General features: G+C 44.9%; 1 protein-coding gene across 1 annotated transcript in view; it reads left to right on the top strand.

The window, feature by feature from the left end:
- KDM4B (lysine demethylase 4B) overlaps positions 1-14,501 on the top strand; it is a 122,688-nt gene that overhangs the window by 33,210 nt on the left and 74,977 nt on the right. The window contains exons 3-6 of the mRNA XM_075352512.1: positions 9,957-10,132; positions 11,042-11,156; positions 11,342-11,535; positions 13,106-13,155. Of these exons, the coding sequence (XP_075208627.1) occupies positions 9,957-10,132; positions 11,042-11,156; positions 11,342-11,535; positions 13,106-13,155 (535 nt within the window). The remainder of the gene's footprint in view (positions 1-9,956; positions 10,133-11,041; positions 11,157-11,341; positions 11,536-13,105; positions 13,156-14,501) is intronic.

Below are 14,501 nucleotides of genomic sequence, written 5' to 3'. Positions count from 1 at the left end.
GGTGGAACGGAAGGTAAGGTGAGCATATAATATCTGTACCTTCCATTTCATCGCCGGCCTCCTGGGTCCTGTAGTGCGCCGCTCCGCTCCACTCCAGGCATCGGCATCCATAGCAACGAAGCAGGAACTTCCTGGTTCCTGTCACCGCTTGTCAAAGGCAGCGCGCTGGCCAATCAGAGGAAAGCGGCTCTGCCTTTGACGTCAGCGCTCTGGCAGGAAGTTCTGCCCTCGTTGTTATGGTCACCTGATACACGGCCCGCACCGGAGAACAGCAAGTCCCAGGAGACCGGCGATGGAACGGAAGGTAAGGTGAGCATATGTTTGTGTAATGATAGAATAGGGGACCAGGATGGGACATTTAACACATTGTGGAACGGATCGTCAGCATTGCAATGATTTCCTATGTATATATAATGTATGTGTGTGTGTGTGTGTGTGTGTGTGTGTGTGTGTGTGTGTGTATATATATGTGTGTGTGTATGTATGTATGTATGTATGTATGTATGTATGTATGTATATATATATATATATATATATATATATATATATATATATATATATATATATATATATATATATATATATATATATACACACACACATATATACATACATATATATATATGTATATATATGTGTATTTATATATATGTGTGTATATATATATATATATATATATATATATATATATATATATATATATATATATATATATATATATATATATATGTGTGTGTATATATATGTATATATATGTATATTTAGAGAGGATATATATGTATATTTAGAGAGGATATATATGTATATTTAGAGAGGATATATATGTATATTTAGAGAGGATATATATGTATATTTAGAGAGGATATATATGTATATTTAGAGAGGATATATATGTATATTTAGAGAGGATATATATGTATATTTAGAGAGGATATATATGTACAGTTAGGTCCAGAAATATTTGGACAGTGACACAAGTTTTGTTATTTTAGCTGTTTACAAAAACTTGTTCAGAAATACAATTATATATATAATATGGGCTGAAAGTGCACACTCCCAGCTGCAATATGAGAGTTTTCACATCCAAATCGGAGAAAGGGTTTAGGAATCATAGCTCTGTAATGCATAGCCTCCTCTTTTTCAAGGGACCAAAAGTAATTGGACAAGGGACTCTAAGGGCTGCAATTAACTCTGAAGGCGTCTCCCTCGTTAACCTGTAATCAAGTAGTAGTTAAAAGGTCTGGGGTTGATTACAGGTGTGTGGTTTTGTATTTGGAAGCTGTTGCTGTGACCAGACAACATGCGGTCTAAGGAACTCTCAATTGAGGTGAAGCAGAACATCCTGAGGCTGAAAAAAAAGAAAAAATCCATCAGAGAGATAGCAGACATGCTTGGAGTAGCAAAATCAACAGTCGGGTACATTCTGAGAAAAAAGGAATTGACTGGTGAGCTTGGGAACTCAAAAAGGCCTGGGCGTCCACGGATGACAACAGTGGTGGATGATCGCCGCATACTTTCTTTGGTGAAGAAGAACCCGTTCACAACATCAACTGAAGTCCAGAACACTCTCAGTGAAGTAGGTGTATCTGTCTCTAAGTCAACAGTAAAGAGAAGACTCCATGAAAGTAAATACAAAGGGTTCATATCTAGATGCAAACCATTCATCAATTCCAAAAATAGACAGGCCAGAGTTAAATTTGCTGAAAAACACCTCATGAAGCCAGCTCAGTTCTGGAAAAGTATTCTATGGACAGATGAGACCAAGATCAACCTGTACCAGAATGATGGGAAGAAAAAAGTTTGGAGAAGAAAGGGAACAGCACATGATCCAAGGCACACCACATCCTCTGTAAAACATGGTGGAGGCAACGTGATGGCATGGGCATGCATGGCTTTCAATGGCACTGGGTCACTTGTGTTTATTGATGACATAACAGCAGACAAGAGTAGCCGGATGAATTCTGAAGTGTACCGGGATATACTTTCTGCCCAGATTCAGCCAAATGCCGCAAAGTTGATCGGACGGCGCTTCATAGTACAGATGGACAATGACCCCAAGCATACAGCCAAAGCTACCCAGGAGTTCATGAGTGCAAAAAAGTGGAACATTCTGCAATGGCCAAGTCAATCACCAGATCTTAACCCAATTGAGCATGCATTTCAATTGCTCAAATCCAGACTTAAGACGGAAAGACCCACAAACAAGCAAGACCTGAAGGCTTCAGCTGTAAAGGCCTGGCAAAGCATTAAGAAGGAGGAAACCCAGCGTTTGGTGATGTCCATGGGTTCCAGACTTAAGGCAGTGATTGCCTCCAAAGGATTTGCAACAAAATATTGAAAATAAAAATATTTTGTTTGGGTTTGGTTTATTTGTCCAATTACTTTTGACCTCCTAAAATGTGGAGTGTTTGTAAAGAAATGTGTACAATTCCTACAATTTCTATCAGATATTTTTGTTCAAACCTTCAAATTAAACGTTACAATCTGCACTTGAATTCTCTTGTAGAGGTTTCATTTCAAATCCAATGTGGTGGCATGCAGAGCCCAACTCGCGAAAATTGTGTCACTGTCCAAATATTTCTGGACCTAACTGTATATAGAGAGGATATAGAGAGAGCGAGATATATATCTATATCTCGTATTTTTCGCTTTATAAGACGCACCCCCAAATTTGGTGAAGGAAAAGATAATTTTTTTATTTTTTTTTAATGCTAAATGGGGTCCGTCTCATAATGCCAGTGTCCGTCCAACAAATCTTATAGGGTATGTGTCTCCCACAGCTCCCCCATCCTAAAATTAGCCCCTTTAATCTGGATATGGCCCCCTTTATATTGAATATAGCCTCCTTGTGCTGGCACACGTCCCCCCATGGCTGGCCCCCGGTCACCCTGTGTTTGATATGGCCCCAATGCTGCTGCCCATAGTAAAATAAAACACTATTTCCTTACCTTCTCCAGTGCTGCAATCCCAGTGTCTCCCTCCGTGCTGCTGAGCTCCTGCACTTCCTGGTTCTCGGTGCCGGTCATGTGATCGGCACAGCAGAGTGATATCATCTCTGCGTGCCTGATCATAGCGGCAGCAGAGAGACCGGGAGATCAGCGCTGGAGGCGGTAAGTAAAGAGTTTTCCTTTCTCGCCTTTTCATTGGGGGACACAGACAGTGGGTATTATGGTGTCTCCAGGGAGGCTTGACACTAGATTTGCAAAAGTGTTAGCTCCTCCCCCCACAGCATATACCCCAGCTAGGCAGGAAACTAGCTCAGTTTTTTCCTAGTGTCAGCAGGGAGGCTGACATGTCTGGACTGAGCTCCACCAGAGGTGCCTCAGGCCAGCTTATTTTTACTTTTTATTTTGTTTTTCTTTTCTTATTCATTCTATTTTTGATAGGGGCAATACCAGGGTGCCTTGCCACCCCCGTTCCCCCCCGTGTACGGGCAGAGGAAACCTGGCGTGCACAAGCAGTCAGTCTTCCCTCGCGCCCAAGTGGTCGGGTCTGCGTACCCCTCCAGGCTCCCTGGAAGCACCTCACAACAAGGTAGCTCCAGAGGGCTAGCAGAGCAGAGGACCTGCTTCAGCCTTGAGCCGAAGATGCGTCCCAGAGATCCCCGCATCCATCACCGACGCGTCTTCAGATGGAGCCAGGAGCAGTTAACAACAGGGCTGTGGAGTCGGTAAGCCAAACCTTCGACTCCGACTCCGACTCCTCAAATTCTCTTGCACCGACTCCGGCTCCGGCTCCGACTCCTACATATATTGCTTAGTTAGGTGAAAAATTTATTGTAGTACATGAATATGTGTATGTGAACATCAGACATTTAATAATTTTTATGATACGATAATCAAGATATTTGGATAGAACATAAAATATATTTATTGGAATACAACTTTAGAACACAAAAAACTGTAATAAATTGTAAATATGTAATACACTATGTAATATACAGTAGATTACATATATATCTTGTGTGTGTATATATACACTGTGTGTGTGTATATATATATATATATATATATATATATATATATATATATATATATATATATATATATATATTACATATTTACAATTTATTAGTTTTTTGTGTTCTAAAGTTGTATTCCAATAAATATTTTATGTTCTATCCAAATATCTTGATTATTGTATCATAAAAACAATTAAATGTCTGATGTTCACATTGTACTACAATAAATTTTTCACTTAAATATAAGCATTATACTAAATGTTATTATTTAGTAAAATATTCAGCACATTCTGCATTGCACTCCTGTCCCCAATTTATTATATATTTTAAGAGTCGGAGTCGGTGCATTTTATACCGACTCCGACTCCACCAAAATGAGCTCCGACTCCGACTCCACGACTCCGACTCCGACTCCACAGCCCTGGTTAACAAGACGACGAGTCATCTGTCCCCTGCATCCAAACCGCTGCCTGAAAAGGCGCCGGTGGGACGATGCAGGCCGTGATCCCGGGGAAGCATCATTAATTTAGCTCCCGGCGTCGGCCTGCATTCTAGCAACGCCCCCTCCACTGCTCCAGAAGCCGCTCCCTCTAGTGGGCCGTCTCTCCCCTCCATGCTGCCAGAGAACACTGGACGCCATTACATGTGGGGAGCAGACACTGGTGAGATCGCCTCCTTGGCTCTGCGATTCTGCAGCACTATATACCGCTCTGCTCAGTGGTATATCGCTGTCTTTCTAGCGGTGTGTGTCTGTTGGCTGGCGGTGTATATCAGCTTTTAGCAGTATATACTAACTGTGCCTGTAGGTATATACCGACTGTTTGACAGGGTGTGCTACTTTACTCTGTATACACCGGCTCTGCATAGCAGTCATTTATAATACTGCTAGCAGCTCCACACCCACAGCAGTCCCTTTATAATACTGCTAGAGGCTCACTGTACTTATTGTGGAACTGTTGCTGACATGTGTAACCGCAAGGGTGATAAAGCTTCCCAGGCGTCCTCTACGGACCTGTACTATGCTTGTACCACCTGTGGACGCTTGTTTTTGTAATGGCCGAAGCTATCCACTATGCCGGGGCTGCGATGCCCCTACTACCGTGTCAAAACAGCCTCCGCTGCCGGACCAGGAGGTCGTGCAGTCTGTGGATTTGGCTGCGGCCACTATCCAGGCAGTACCCCAGTCTGATGACGTTATTCCTGCCTGGGCTCTTCTAATGTCTGAGGTTAGATGACCTGGCCGCTCAGATATCCCAGCCTTCCACAGGCTCTCACAGCCTCCCCCGGGGGAGCCCGCCTTCGTCTGGTGTCTCGTTCCCAGTACGTAAAAAGGCTGTCTCCAAAAGGCGCCATTGCGACCGTTACGTCTCGTCCGACTCGGACGATGATCAGTCTGACTCAGGCTCAGTGACCTTTAGTAGTCACGATTCCCAAGACTCTGACTCTGGTTCAGATGTCCCTTCTGAGTCTAGACATATGGAAGACACATTAATTTCGGCTGTCAATCACTCTGTCGATTTCTGATCAGCCTTCGGACCCGACTTCTCAGTCGGCAATCAAGCGGGCCAAGAAGCCTCCTAAGTCCTTTGCCCAGGATCCGATTTTTCATCAAATCATATCTAAACGGTGGGATCACCGATAGGAGGTTTAGTAAAAAATCCTCCCCTTAATTCGCTTAACCCTTTCCATCGGAACTGGTTAAGCTCTGGTCAGTACCCCCCATTGTGGATCTGCCAGTATCCAGGCTGGCTAAACACACGGTTATGTCTGTCTCAGACACCGCGTCTCTTAAGGACTCGTCCGACCGCGCAGTTGATGCTGCGGTCAAATCTATTTTCCAGGCTTCAGGCTCCTCTCTGCGCCCCCTGTTTGCCTTGACATGGGTGGCGAGAGCTATGAGTGTGTGGAGTAGGAACTTGCACAAGTTGCTTCGCTCTTGCAATATTCCTTCAGAGGCTCTCGAGATCCTTAATTTGTTCTCTAGCCTCTAATTACTTGCTTCACGGCTCCTTTAGATGCAGCTAATTTGTCAGCCCTAATGGCAGCCAACGCTGTTTTTGCCCACAGAGTCCTGTGGCTAAAGATATGGAACGCGGACAGTGCCTCCAAGAAATCCCTGTCCACACTCCCCTTCCAGGGTCTTCGTCTGTTTAAAGAATCCCTGGACAAGCTTATATCTGAGATGACGGGTGGTAAAAGTACCATTCTACCACAAAAGCGGCCTGTATCCAAAAATTTTAAAAAGTCCTTCTTGGCGCAGGCAGTCCTTTCGGCCCGCCCCCAAAAACCATCACCGGGGTCATCGCAATGCTCAGATCGGGGATCCGGTCCCTCAAGGGACTTTTCCTGGCGTTCCCACTCCAGGCAATCTAAACCCAAGGGACCTCGCCCCGCGAAGGCCCCTTCTGCATGACGCCGGGTACCCCTCAGTGCCGACTCCTGTTGGAGGGCGTATTCTGCTTTTTCGGGATTTCTGGCTAGACCATACTCACGATGCTTGGGTTCGAGAAATCGTCACCTCAGGTTACAAGATCGATTTCCATTCCCTACCGGCCAACAGGTTTCTGCGTTCTCGGCTTCCAAAGTCCACAACGCAAAGCCAGGCCTTATGTCAGGCCATAGCCTCTGTGCAAAAAGCAAACGTTATCATTCCAGTGCCCCTGGAACAGCGCGGCAAAGGTTTCTATTCAAACCTCTTTGTCGTCCCCAAAAAAGATGGCTCTGTCCGTCCTATCCTGGACCTCAAAAGGCTAAACGGGTACGTACGGATTCGGACCTTCCGAATGGAGTCATTGAGAGCAGTACTAGCTGCTATGGAACCGGGAGAATTCCTAGCTTCCATAGACATTCAAGATGCTTATTTACACATTCCCATATGTGTATCGTATCAATGGTTCCTTCGTTTTGCCAAAGGACACCGTCCTTTCCAATTCAGGGCCCTTCCCTTTTGGACTTGCTACTGCGCCTCGGGTCTTCACAAAGGTCATGGCAGCCGTCATGTCCATTTTACACTCCAGAGGCGTCCTGGTCGTTTCCTATTTGGACGACCTACTTTTCAAAGGGAGCTCTCCAAGTTTGCTCAGAAAGCATGCAAATTTGCCCAGACACGCTCTCAAGGCTAGGGTGGCTTCTCAACTTCAACAAGTCATCCCTCATTCCTCATCAGCGCATCACCTTTTTAGGTATGCTGATAGACACGGTTCAGGCCCGGGGTTTTTCTTCCAGAAGACAAGAGGTCTTCCCTGATTCGGGCCGCCCAATCCCTCCGCTCCCGCCGTTACACATCCCTCCGAAGTGGGATGAGAGTGTTAGACAAGATGGTAGCAGTCATGGAAGCCGTGTCGTTTGCCCAATTCAATTTGCGCCCTCTACAACTGGATCTTCTGTCCTCTTGGGACAAGAATCCAGCCTCTCTAGACCGGTCAGTCCGCTTATCTCGGACTGCCCTCAGCTCCCTCGTCTGGTGGATTCAGGTCTCATCCCTATCTCAGGGGAAGTCCTTCCGCCCTGTCCACTGGCACGTAGTCACGACAGATGCCAGCCTGTTAGGCTGGGGGGCGGTGTTTCTCCACCACACTGCTCACGGACGCTGGTCTCACCCCGAGCGACCCCTTCATATCAACATTCTGGAGATCAGGGCCATATTTCTGGCCCTTCAGACCTTTCAACCCTTGCTTCTGGGCCTCCCGGTTCGGATCCAGTCAGACAATGCCTCGGCTGTGGCTTACGTCAACAGTCAGGGAGGAACTCGCAGCAGGGCAGCGATGAAAGAAGTCTCCAGGATTCTTCTTTGGGCAGAGATGCACATTCCCATTATTTCAGCTTTCCATATTCCGGGGATAGACATCTGGGCCGCAGACTTTCTCAGCAGGCAAGGTCTAGTGGCAGGGGAATGGTCCCTCCACGACGAGGTGTTCCATCAGAGCACTCTTCGTTGGGGGCTCCCAGATGTGGACCTCATGGCGTCTCGGCTAAGCGCCAAAGTACATCCCTTCGTATCCCGGTCGAGAGACCCGCTAGCGCTCGGCTCCGACGCTCTAGTCCTCCCGTGGTCGCAGTTTCGCCTGCCATATGTTTTACTTCCGTTCCCTCTTATTCCGAGAGTAATCAAGAAAATCAAAGCGGAGGGAATCCCGGTGATCCTCGTGGCCCCGGACTGGCCCAGAAGAGCCTGGTTTCCAGAGCTCCTCCACCTTCTCGGCGACACTCCCTGGCGTCTTCCCGACCGCCCGGATCTTCTGTCGCAAGGTTCCACCAGAATACAGCACAGCTGTATTTGACGGCGTGGCGCTTGAATCCTTGATTCTAGTCAAACGCGTCTTTTTTCCAGGGTAGTTCATACCATGCTTAATGCTCGCAAGCCTTCCTCCGCCAGCATTTATCACAGGACCTGGAAGACCTATCTGTCCTGGTGTGACCGTCATAATCGGTCGCCCCTTACCTTTTCAATCCCTAATGTTCTTGCCTTTTTGCAAGATGGTATGGACTCGGGTCTTGCTCTCAATACCCTTAAAGGACAAGTTTCTGCCTTGTCAATTTTTTCCAGAAGCAGCTGGCTTCTCGCCCTCAGGTCCGTACCTTTCTTCAAGGGGTGGCGCATTTGGTCCCCCCTTATCGTCACCCCTTAGATCCCTGGGATCTGAATTTGGTTCTCGGAGCTCTTCAGCTTCCTCCTTTCGAACCCTTGAGAGAAATCTCTCTTCAACGGCTGTCTTGGAAAGTTGCCTTTTTAGTCGCTATTACCTCTATCAGGCGAGTGTCCGAACTGGCAGCTCTTTCCTGTCGCTCACCTTACCTGATATTCCATCATGATAATGTGGTCCTTCGGCCTTCCCCCGCCTTCCTTCCGAAGGTCGTATCCTCTTTCCACCTGAACGAGGACATTGTGTTGCCGTCATTCTGCCCGGCCCCAGTCCACTCCTTTTGAGAAAGCCCTTCACACTCTCGATCTTGTCAGGGCTCTGCGGATCTACATCTCCAGAACAGCGCCGTTGCGCAAGTCCGATGCCCTTTTCGTCCTCTCAGAAGGACACAAAAAGGGCGACCGGGCTTCCAAATCCACGATTTCTCGATGGATCAGGACTGCCATCTGTGAAACTTACAAAGCACGAGGTGTCGTTCCCCCTCAATCTGTGCAGGCCCACTCTGCACGAGCAGTGGGTGCTTCCTGGGCTATCCGCCATCAGGCTTCGACGGCCCAACTTTGCAAGGCCGCTACCTGGTCCAGTGTGCACACGTTTACAAAATTCTACAGAGTGCATACGCATGCCTCCGCGGATGCTGCTCTTGGAAGACAAGTCCTTCAGGCGGCAGTGGCCCATTTATAAGTGGCCACTGCTCGATTTGTTGACAGTGTTTTGATATATGTTCACTGCAGTCGTTAGTCAGCTCTTAGTCTGATGTTATACACTGTTAATAGTTCAGTTCCCACCCAGGGACTGCTTTGGGATGTCCCACTGTCTGTGTCCCCCAATGAAAAGGCGAGAAAGGAAAGGACATTTTTGTGTACTCACCGTAAAATGTCTTCCTTGGAGCCTTTCATTGGGGGACACAGCTCCCGCCCTTGTGGTTTTGGTTGTCCTTCTCCTACTGCTTTTACACCAAACTGAGCTAGTTTCCTGCCTAGTTGGGGTATATGCTGTGGGGGGAGGAGCTAACACTTTTGCAAATCTAGTGTCAAGCCTCCCTGGAGACACCATAATACCCACTGTCTGTGTCCCCCAATGAAAGGCTCTAAGGAAGACATTTTACGGTGAGTACACAAAAATGTCATTTTTATTTGACTATGGGCAGCAGCATGGAGGCCATATCTGACACAGGGGGGGCATGTGCCATTAAAGGGGGGCGCAGGCACATATAATATGCGCCGCTCCCCCAGCCCATTACCGCGGTGCAGTTTTATCACTATATATATATATATGTATGTATGTATGTATGTATGTATGTATGTATGTATGTATGTATGTAATCATTATTTTGGATATTCTTTCGGCAGATTATCCCTCCAAAAGAGTGGCGCCCTAGACGAACCTACGATGACTTGGATGAAATGGTGATTCCTGCTCCGATTCAGCAAGTGGTGACCGGTCAGTCTGGCCTCTTCACTCAGTACAATATCCAAAAGAAAGCCATGACAGTGGGAGAATATCGCAAGTTGGCAAACAGTGACAAGTAAGACTTGTTCTCAATGTGTTTAAAACAGGATACATTTGACTTTGAACATTATTTGAGATGTATTTCCTGTCCCTCTACATAAAAAGAACAATTGATTATTGCGCTTTTTGTCTCCTACACAATATCTCACATCATTGATGTGGAATAAAAGGCCTGAACCGTTATGTACCTGTATACACACACAACATCACACTGTGGCAAAATAGGCATGTTACAGTTTGTGTATTTGCTGCAGATTCCACACTTTGCAAAGGATGAAGTCTGCTATGAATTCTGCACTGAGGCTATGTGCAAGGGATGTCTTATTCAGATGGATTCCGCCACGAATCTGCCTGAAAGGGCCCCATAAAATGATCATAATACGTTGTTGTCCGCATGTTTCGTCTTATGTCATGTCTAACTGCTTCGGGAAACCATAAAGTGTTTAGAAGTGGTGACCTGTCCATTCCTTGGACTGCTTCCACCCTTTCTATATACTGCACAGTATATGGTGAAAATCAGTGACGACATGATGACTAAACCAACTGCAAAGCCACTTCAGAAAAATGGCCGCGGCGTTTTGTTAAAGAAGCTTTGCCTGTCAATGCTAGGTGGCTTTGCTGGTGTCTAATATACACTGAGCACATACCCTCACAACTGACATGCTGTGGCTTCTAACATTGGCACTACATGTCTATTTCCATGCATAAAATTTCTACATGTATAAGTGTGAGTTAAAACAATCTTATTTACTTAGCTGGTACTATATTCTGCTGCTTGCAAATTGATTCACCCATTTCAACTTGTGGCACACGATCAGCTTTGTCGATAAATGGAACCCCGCTTAACAAGGGTGGGCAGACGTAATTAAGCATGGTAGGAGCTGTTGACTGAGTGTCGTGTAACCTCTTTCTTGCTCACGCTTAGGTACTGCACTCCTCGCCATCAAGACTTCGATGATTTGGAGCGCAAATACTGGAAGAATTTGACGTTCATGTCTCCGATTTATGGGGCAGACATAAGCGGTTCCCTCTATGACAATGTGAGACCCCCTTTTTTTCTCACTGCTCCAGAATTTTGATCTTGATGTAGAAAAGTTTTCTCCTTGCATTTAGTTTGATTCCTTATTACTTTATCTACAACAGTTTTCACCTACTATTACCAGTAGTGTTAACTTGACGTTGCCTTTTACTGCTCATCTCACCGTATATATTTCCATATCTGCAGGATATCCACTTGTGGAACATTGCGGGCTTGAAAACGCTGCTCGATATGGTGGAACATGAGAGCGGAATTATCATCGAAGGAGTTAATACTCCATATCTTTACTTCGGGATGTGGAAGACAACCTTTGCTTGGCATACAGAAGACATGGATCTGTACAGCATTAACTATCTGCACTTTGGAGAACCCAAGTCTTGGTGAGAGGCCATGGTTTATAGTTTCAATACATGGTGTATATCAAGTTTTTCTGTTCTTCTAACCTGATTGCGTTGCCTGAAGTGATACTGTGCGGTGACCAAATGTAAATAGGACACGGAGCAATCTAACGGTTTTCATATATACAATGCCTCCAGTACAGGGATGTCTGCTCTGCTAGTACATAAATGTTTAATCCCTTCACCCTCGGGCAATTTTTAGGTTTTTGCTCCCCTGCTTTCGCGAGCCATATGAGGGCTTGTTTTTTGCAGGACAAGTTGTACTTTTAAAGGCAACCATGAGTTTTACCATAGTGTACTGAAAAATTGCAAAAAAAAAAGGGGGATCGCACGATAGTTTTAGGGGTGTTTTATTCACAATGTTTACTAATATGGTACAACTGATGTGTCCGTGTGATCCCTCAGGTCGGTACGAGTTTGTAGACACCAAACATATTTATAGGTTTACTTTTATCTAAGGGTCTAAAAAAAAATTCTGAAGTTTGTCCAAAAAAAGTAGCGCGTTTTTTGCGTCGTTTTCTGCGAGCCGATGTTTTTAATGGTACCATTTTTGCACAGATGCTACCTTTTTTTGATCTCCTTTTATTGCATTTTACACACAATTTGCAACAACCAAAAAACGTAATTTTGGAGTTTGGAATTATTTTGCCGCTATGCAGTTTACCGATCAGAATAATTGATTTTATTTTTGTATATATCAGGCATTTCTAAACTCGGCGATACCAAATACGTAGGTGACTATAAGGATCAGCAGTCTGATCGCTGATTCATTTCACGTGATCAGAACAGTATCGCCCAAATACGTAGGTGACTATAAGGATCAGCAGTCTGATCGCTGATTCATTTCACGTGATCAGAACAGTATCGCTCTTATCAAAAGAAATGCTGTGTTCTTGTTACAGCTGCTGCTCTGTCTGCTGTAACAAAAGCTACGTCATAATAGCAACAGAAGGCATCACATAACCCTGTGCTACCATAACAACAATCGGCTCCCCATGATTGCGTCACAGGGCATCCAATGGCTTTAAATCGCGCTGTCACAGTTTAACAGCGTGATTTAAGAAGTTAACAGGTGTGAGGCACACATGTCGGCTGTTTAAATCAGCAGACATGTGCGGGGATCACCACCGGCTCACCACAGTAGCTCGTATTGATCACCCCTTCATGATTTAGGTCGTACTGCTACGTCCTAGGTCATGAAGGGGTTAAAATACATGTGTGGCTGTGACACCGATATTTCAGGGGGTGCAAACAAATTTTTATTTTTTTTATATTTTTTTTTTTCTTCAATATTTGCACCCTTTTAAATGATTTTCATATAGAGGTCAAACCTTTTATGTCCTTGACCAACACGAATAATATGGGGAACCCTGCAAGCTTTGCTCTTCTTCTTTTTTTTTTTTTTTTTTTAAATTATTTTTAAGGACGACTTTTCATCTGTCTTTGGTGGCCCTTCTTATTTAAGAGAAAAGTGCCCAACCTAAAACGGATACTTTTACTAAATATGACTTAACAAATAGTGTTCCTTTTTAATTATTATTTTTTTTGACAGGTATGCAATTCCCCCTGAACATGGAAAAAGGCTAGAACGTTTGGCAAAAGGTTAGTGATCGATGTAAATGTTGTGCTTTCCATTATAGAAGCAAAGAATTATCTACACACAGTCTTGTAACTGTTTAGCTAGTCCGTTATTGTGGTTTACACATTCTTTATGCCATTAATACTTTGATAAGGACCACAGACAGGTGCAATGGCTGTTTATGACCATGCAGGGTCTGATCAATCCACATATCCAGGGCAGGGGAGGGACCAAGAGTATGCAGGCATGACAGTACGGGATCATAGCTGACTCTTTTTGTGAGGTAAAACATTGCCTGTTTAAAAACATGTTTTACCTCCGAGAAAGAATCAACTATAACCCCATGCTGTCCTGTTTGTATCCTCTTATATGTCCTCCCCAGCCCAGGAGCTGTGGTATGATCAGACCATGTCCCTGTACGGTCAGACACAGCCATTACACAGCACATAGCAGGGGATGCATATGTAAGATTATCTAAGCACAGGAGCATTTTGTTTTCTTTAACATATCTAATTGTAGAACTTTATTATTAATAATAATATTCAAAGATATGTTGCTTATAATCATCTTTGTGTGAACCCCCCCATCCGCCTTAACTTTTAATACTGAACACAATTATTAACAATAAAGTTTAATTGCTCCTTTTAATATAATTGCAAACCAGTCAGTCTGCTGTGACCACAATTTGCCTGACGCAGTACAGCACATCTCCTTCGCATGATCAGGTTGTTGATAGTGATTTGTGAAATTTGGGTCCGCTCCCCTACAATGGCTGTGTGAAGTGCCTGGATATTGTCAGGAGCCTGAAAATGCTATTGCAGACGCTGATCCAGAGCATATCAAACCTGCTCAGTTGGTGACATGTCCGGGGCGTATGCTGGCCATGCAAGAACTGGGAAGTTTTCAGCTTCCAGGAAATGTTTGCAGTTACTTGTAACTTGAGCAGTGCATTATCATGCTGCAACATGAGTAATGGTTGTGGATGAATGGCATAGCAATGGATCCCTGGACTTTCGGTCATGCGCATTAGACCTTTCTGAAGCCGGGTGTACGCGTCTCGATTAGGACCTCTTTCTGAAGCCGAAACGTGTACACCCGGCTTCATACTGTGCATGACCGGAAGTGTGGCTATTTCTGATCATGCGTACTGCCAGGCGTCTGATGCGATCACAACTAACACAGGTACGCACATCACTGCTGATGACACTGGGCAATGGGCATTGAATAGCATGTTAGCACACCCCTGTGGGCGTACTAACATGCTAAGAGAGCGGCATGAGCACAGTAACTAATGCCCTTATGACTAGTTCCCACACTCATTAGCATACGAGATAAGCTCTGTAGAAATATGTTTTCTAAAGATCCCTTT

Source organism: Anomaloglossus baeobatrachus, chromosome 1 (genome assembly GCF_048569485.1).
Source record: "Anomaloglossus baeobatrachus isolate aAnoBae1 chromosome 1, aAnoBae1.hap1, whole genome shotgun sequence".
Taxonomy (NCBI): domain Eukaryota; kingdom Metazoa; phylum Chordata; class Amphibia; order Anura; family Aromobatidae; genus Anomaloglossus; species Anomaloglossus baeobatrachus.
This window is presented reverse-complemented; position numbering and strand designations above follow the sequence as displayed.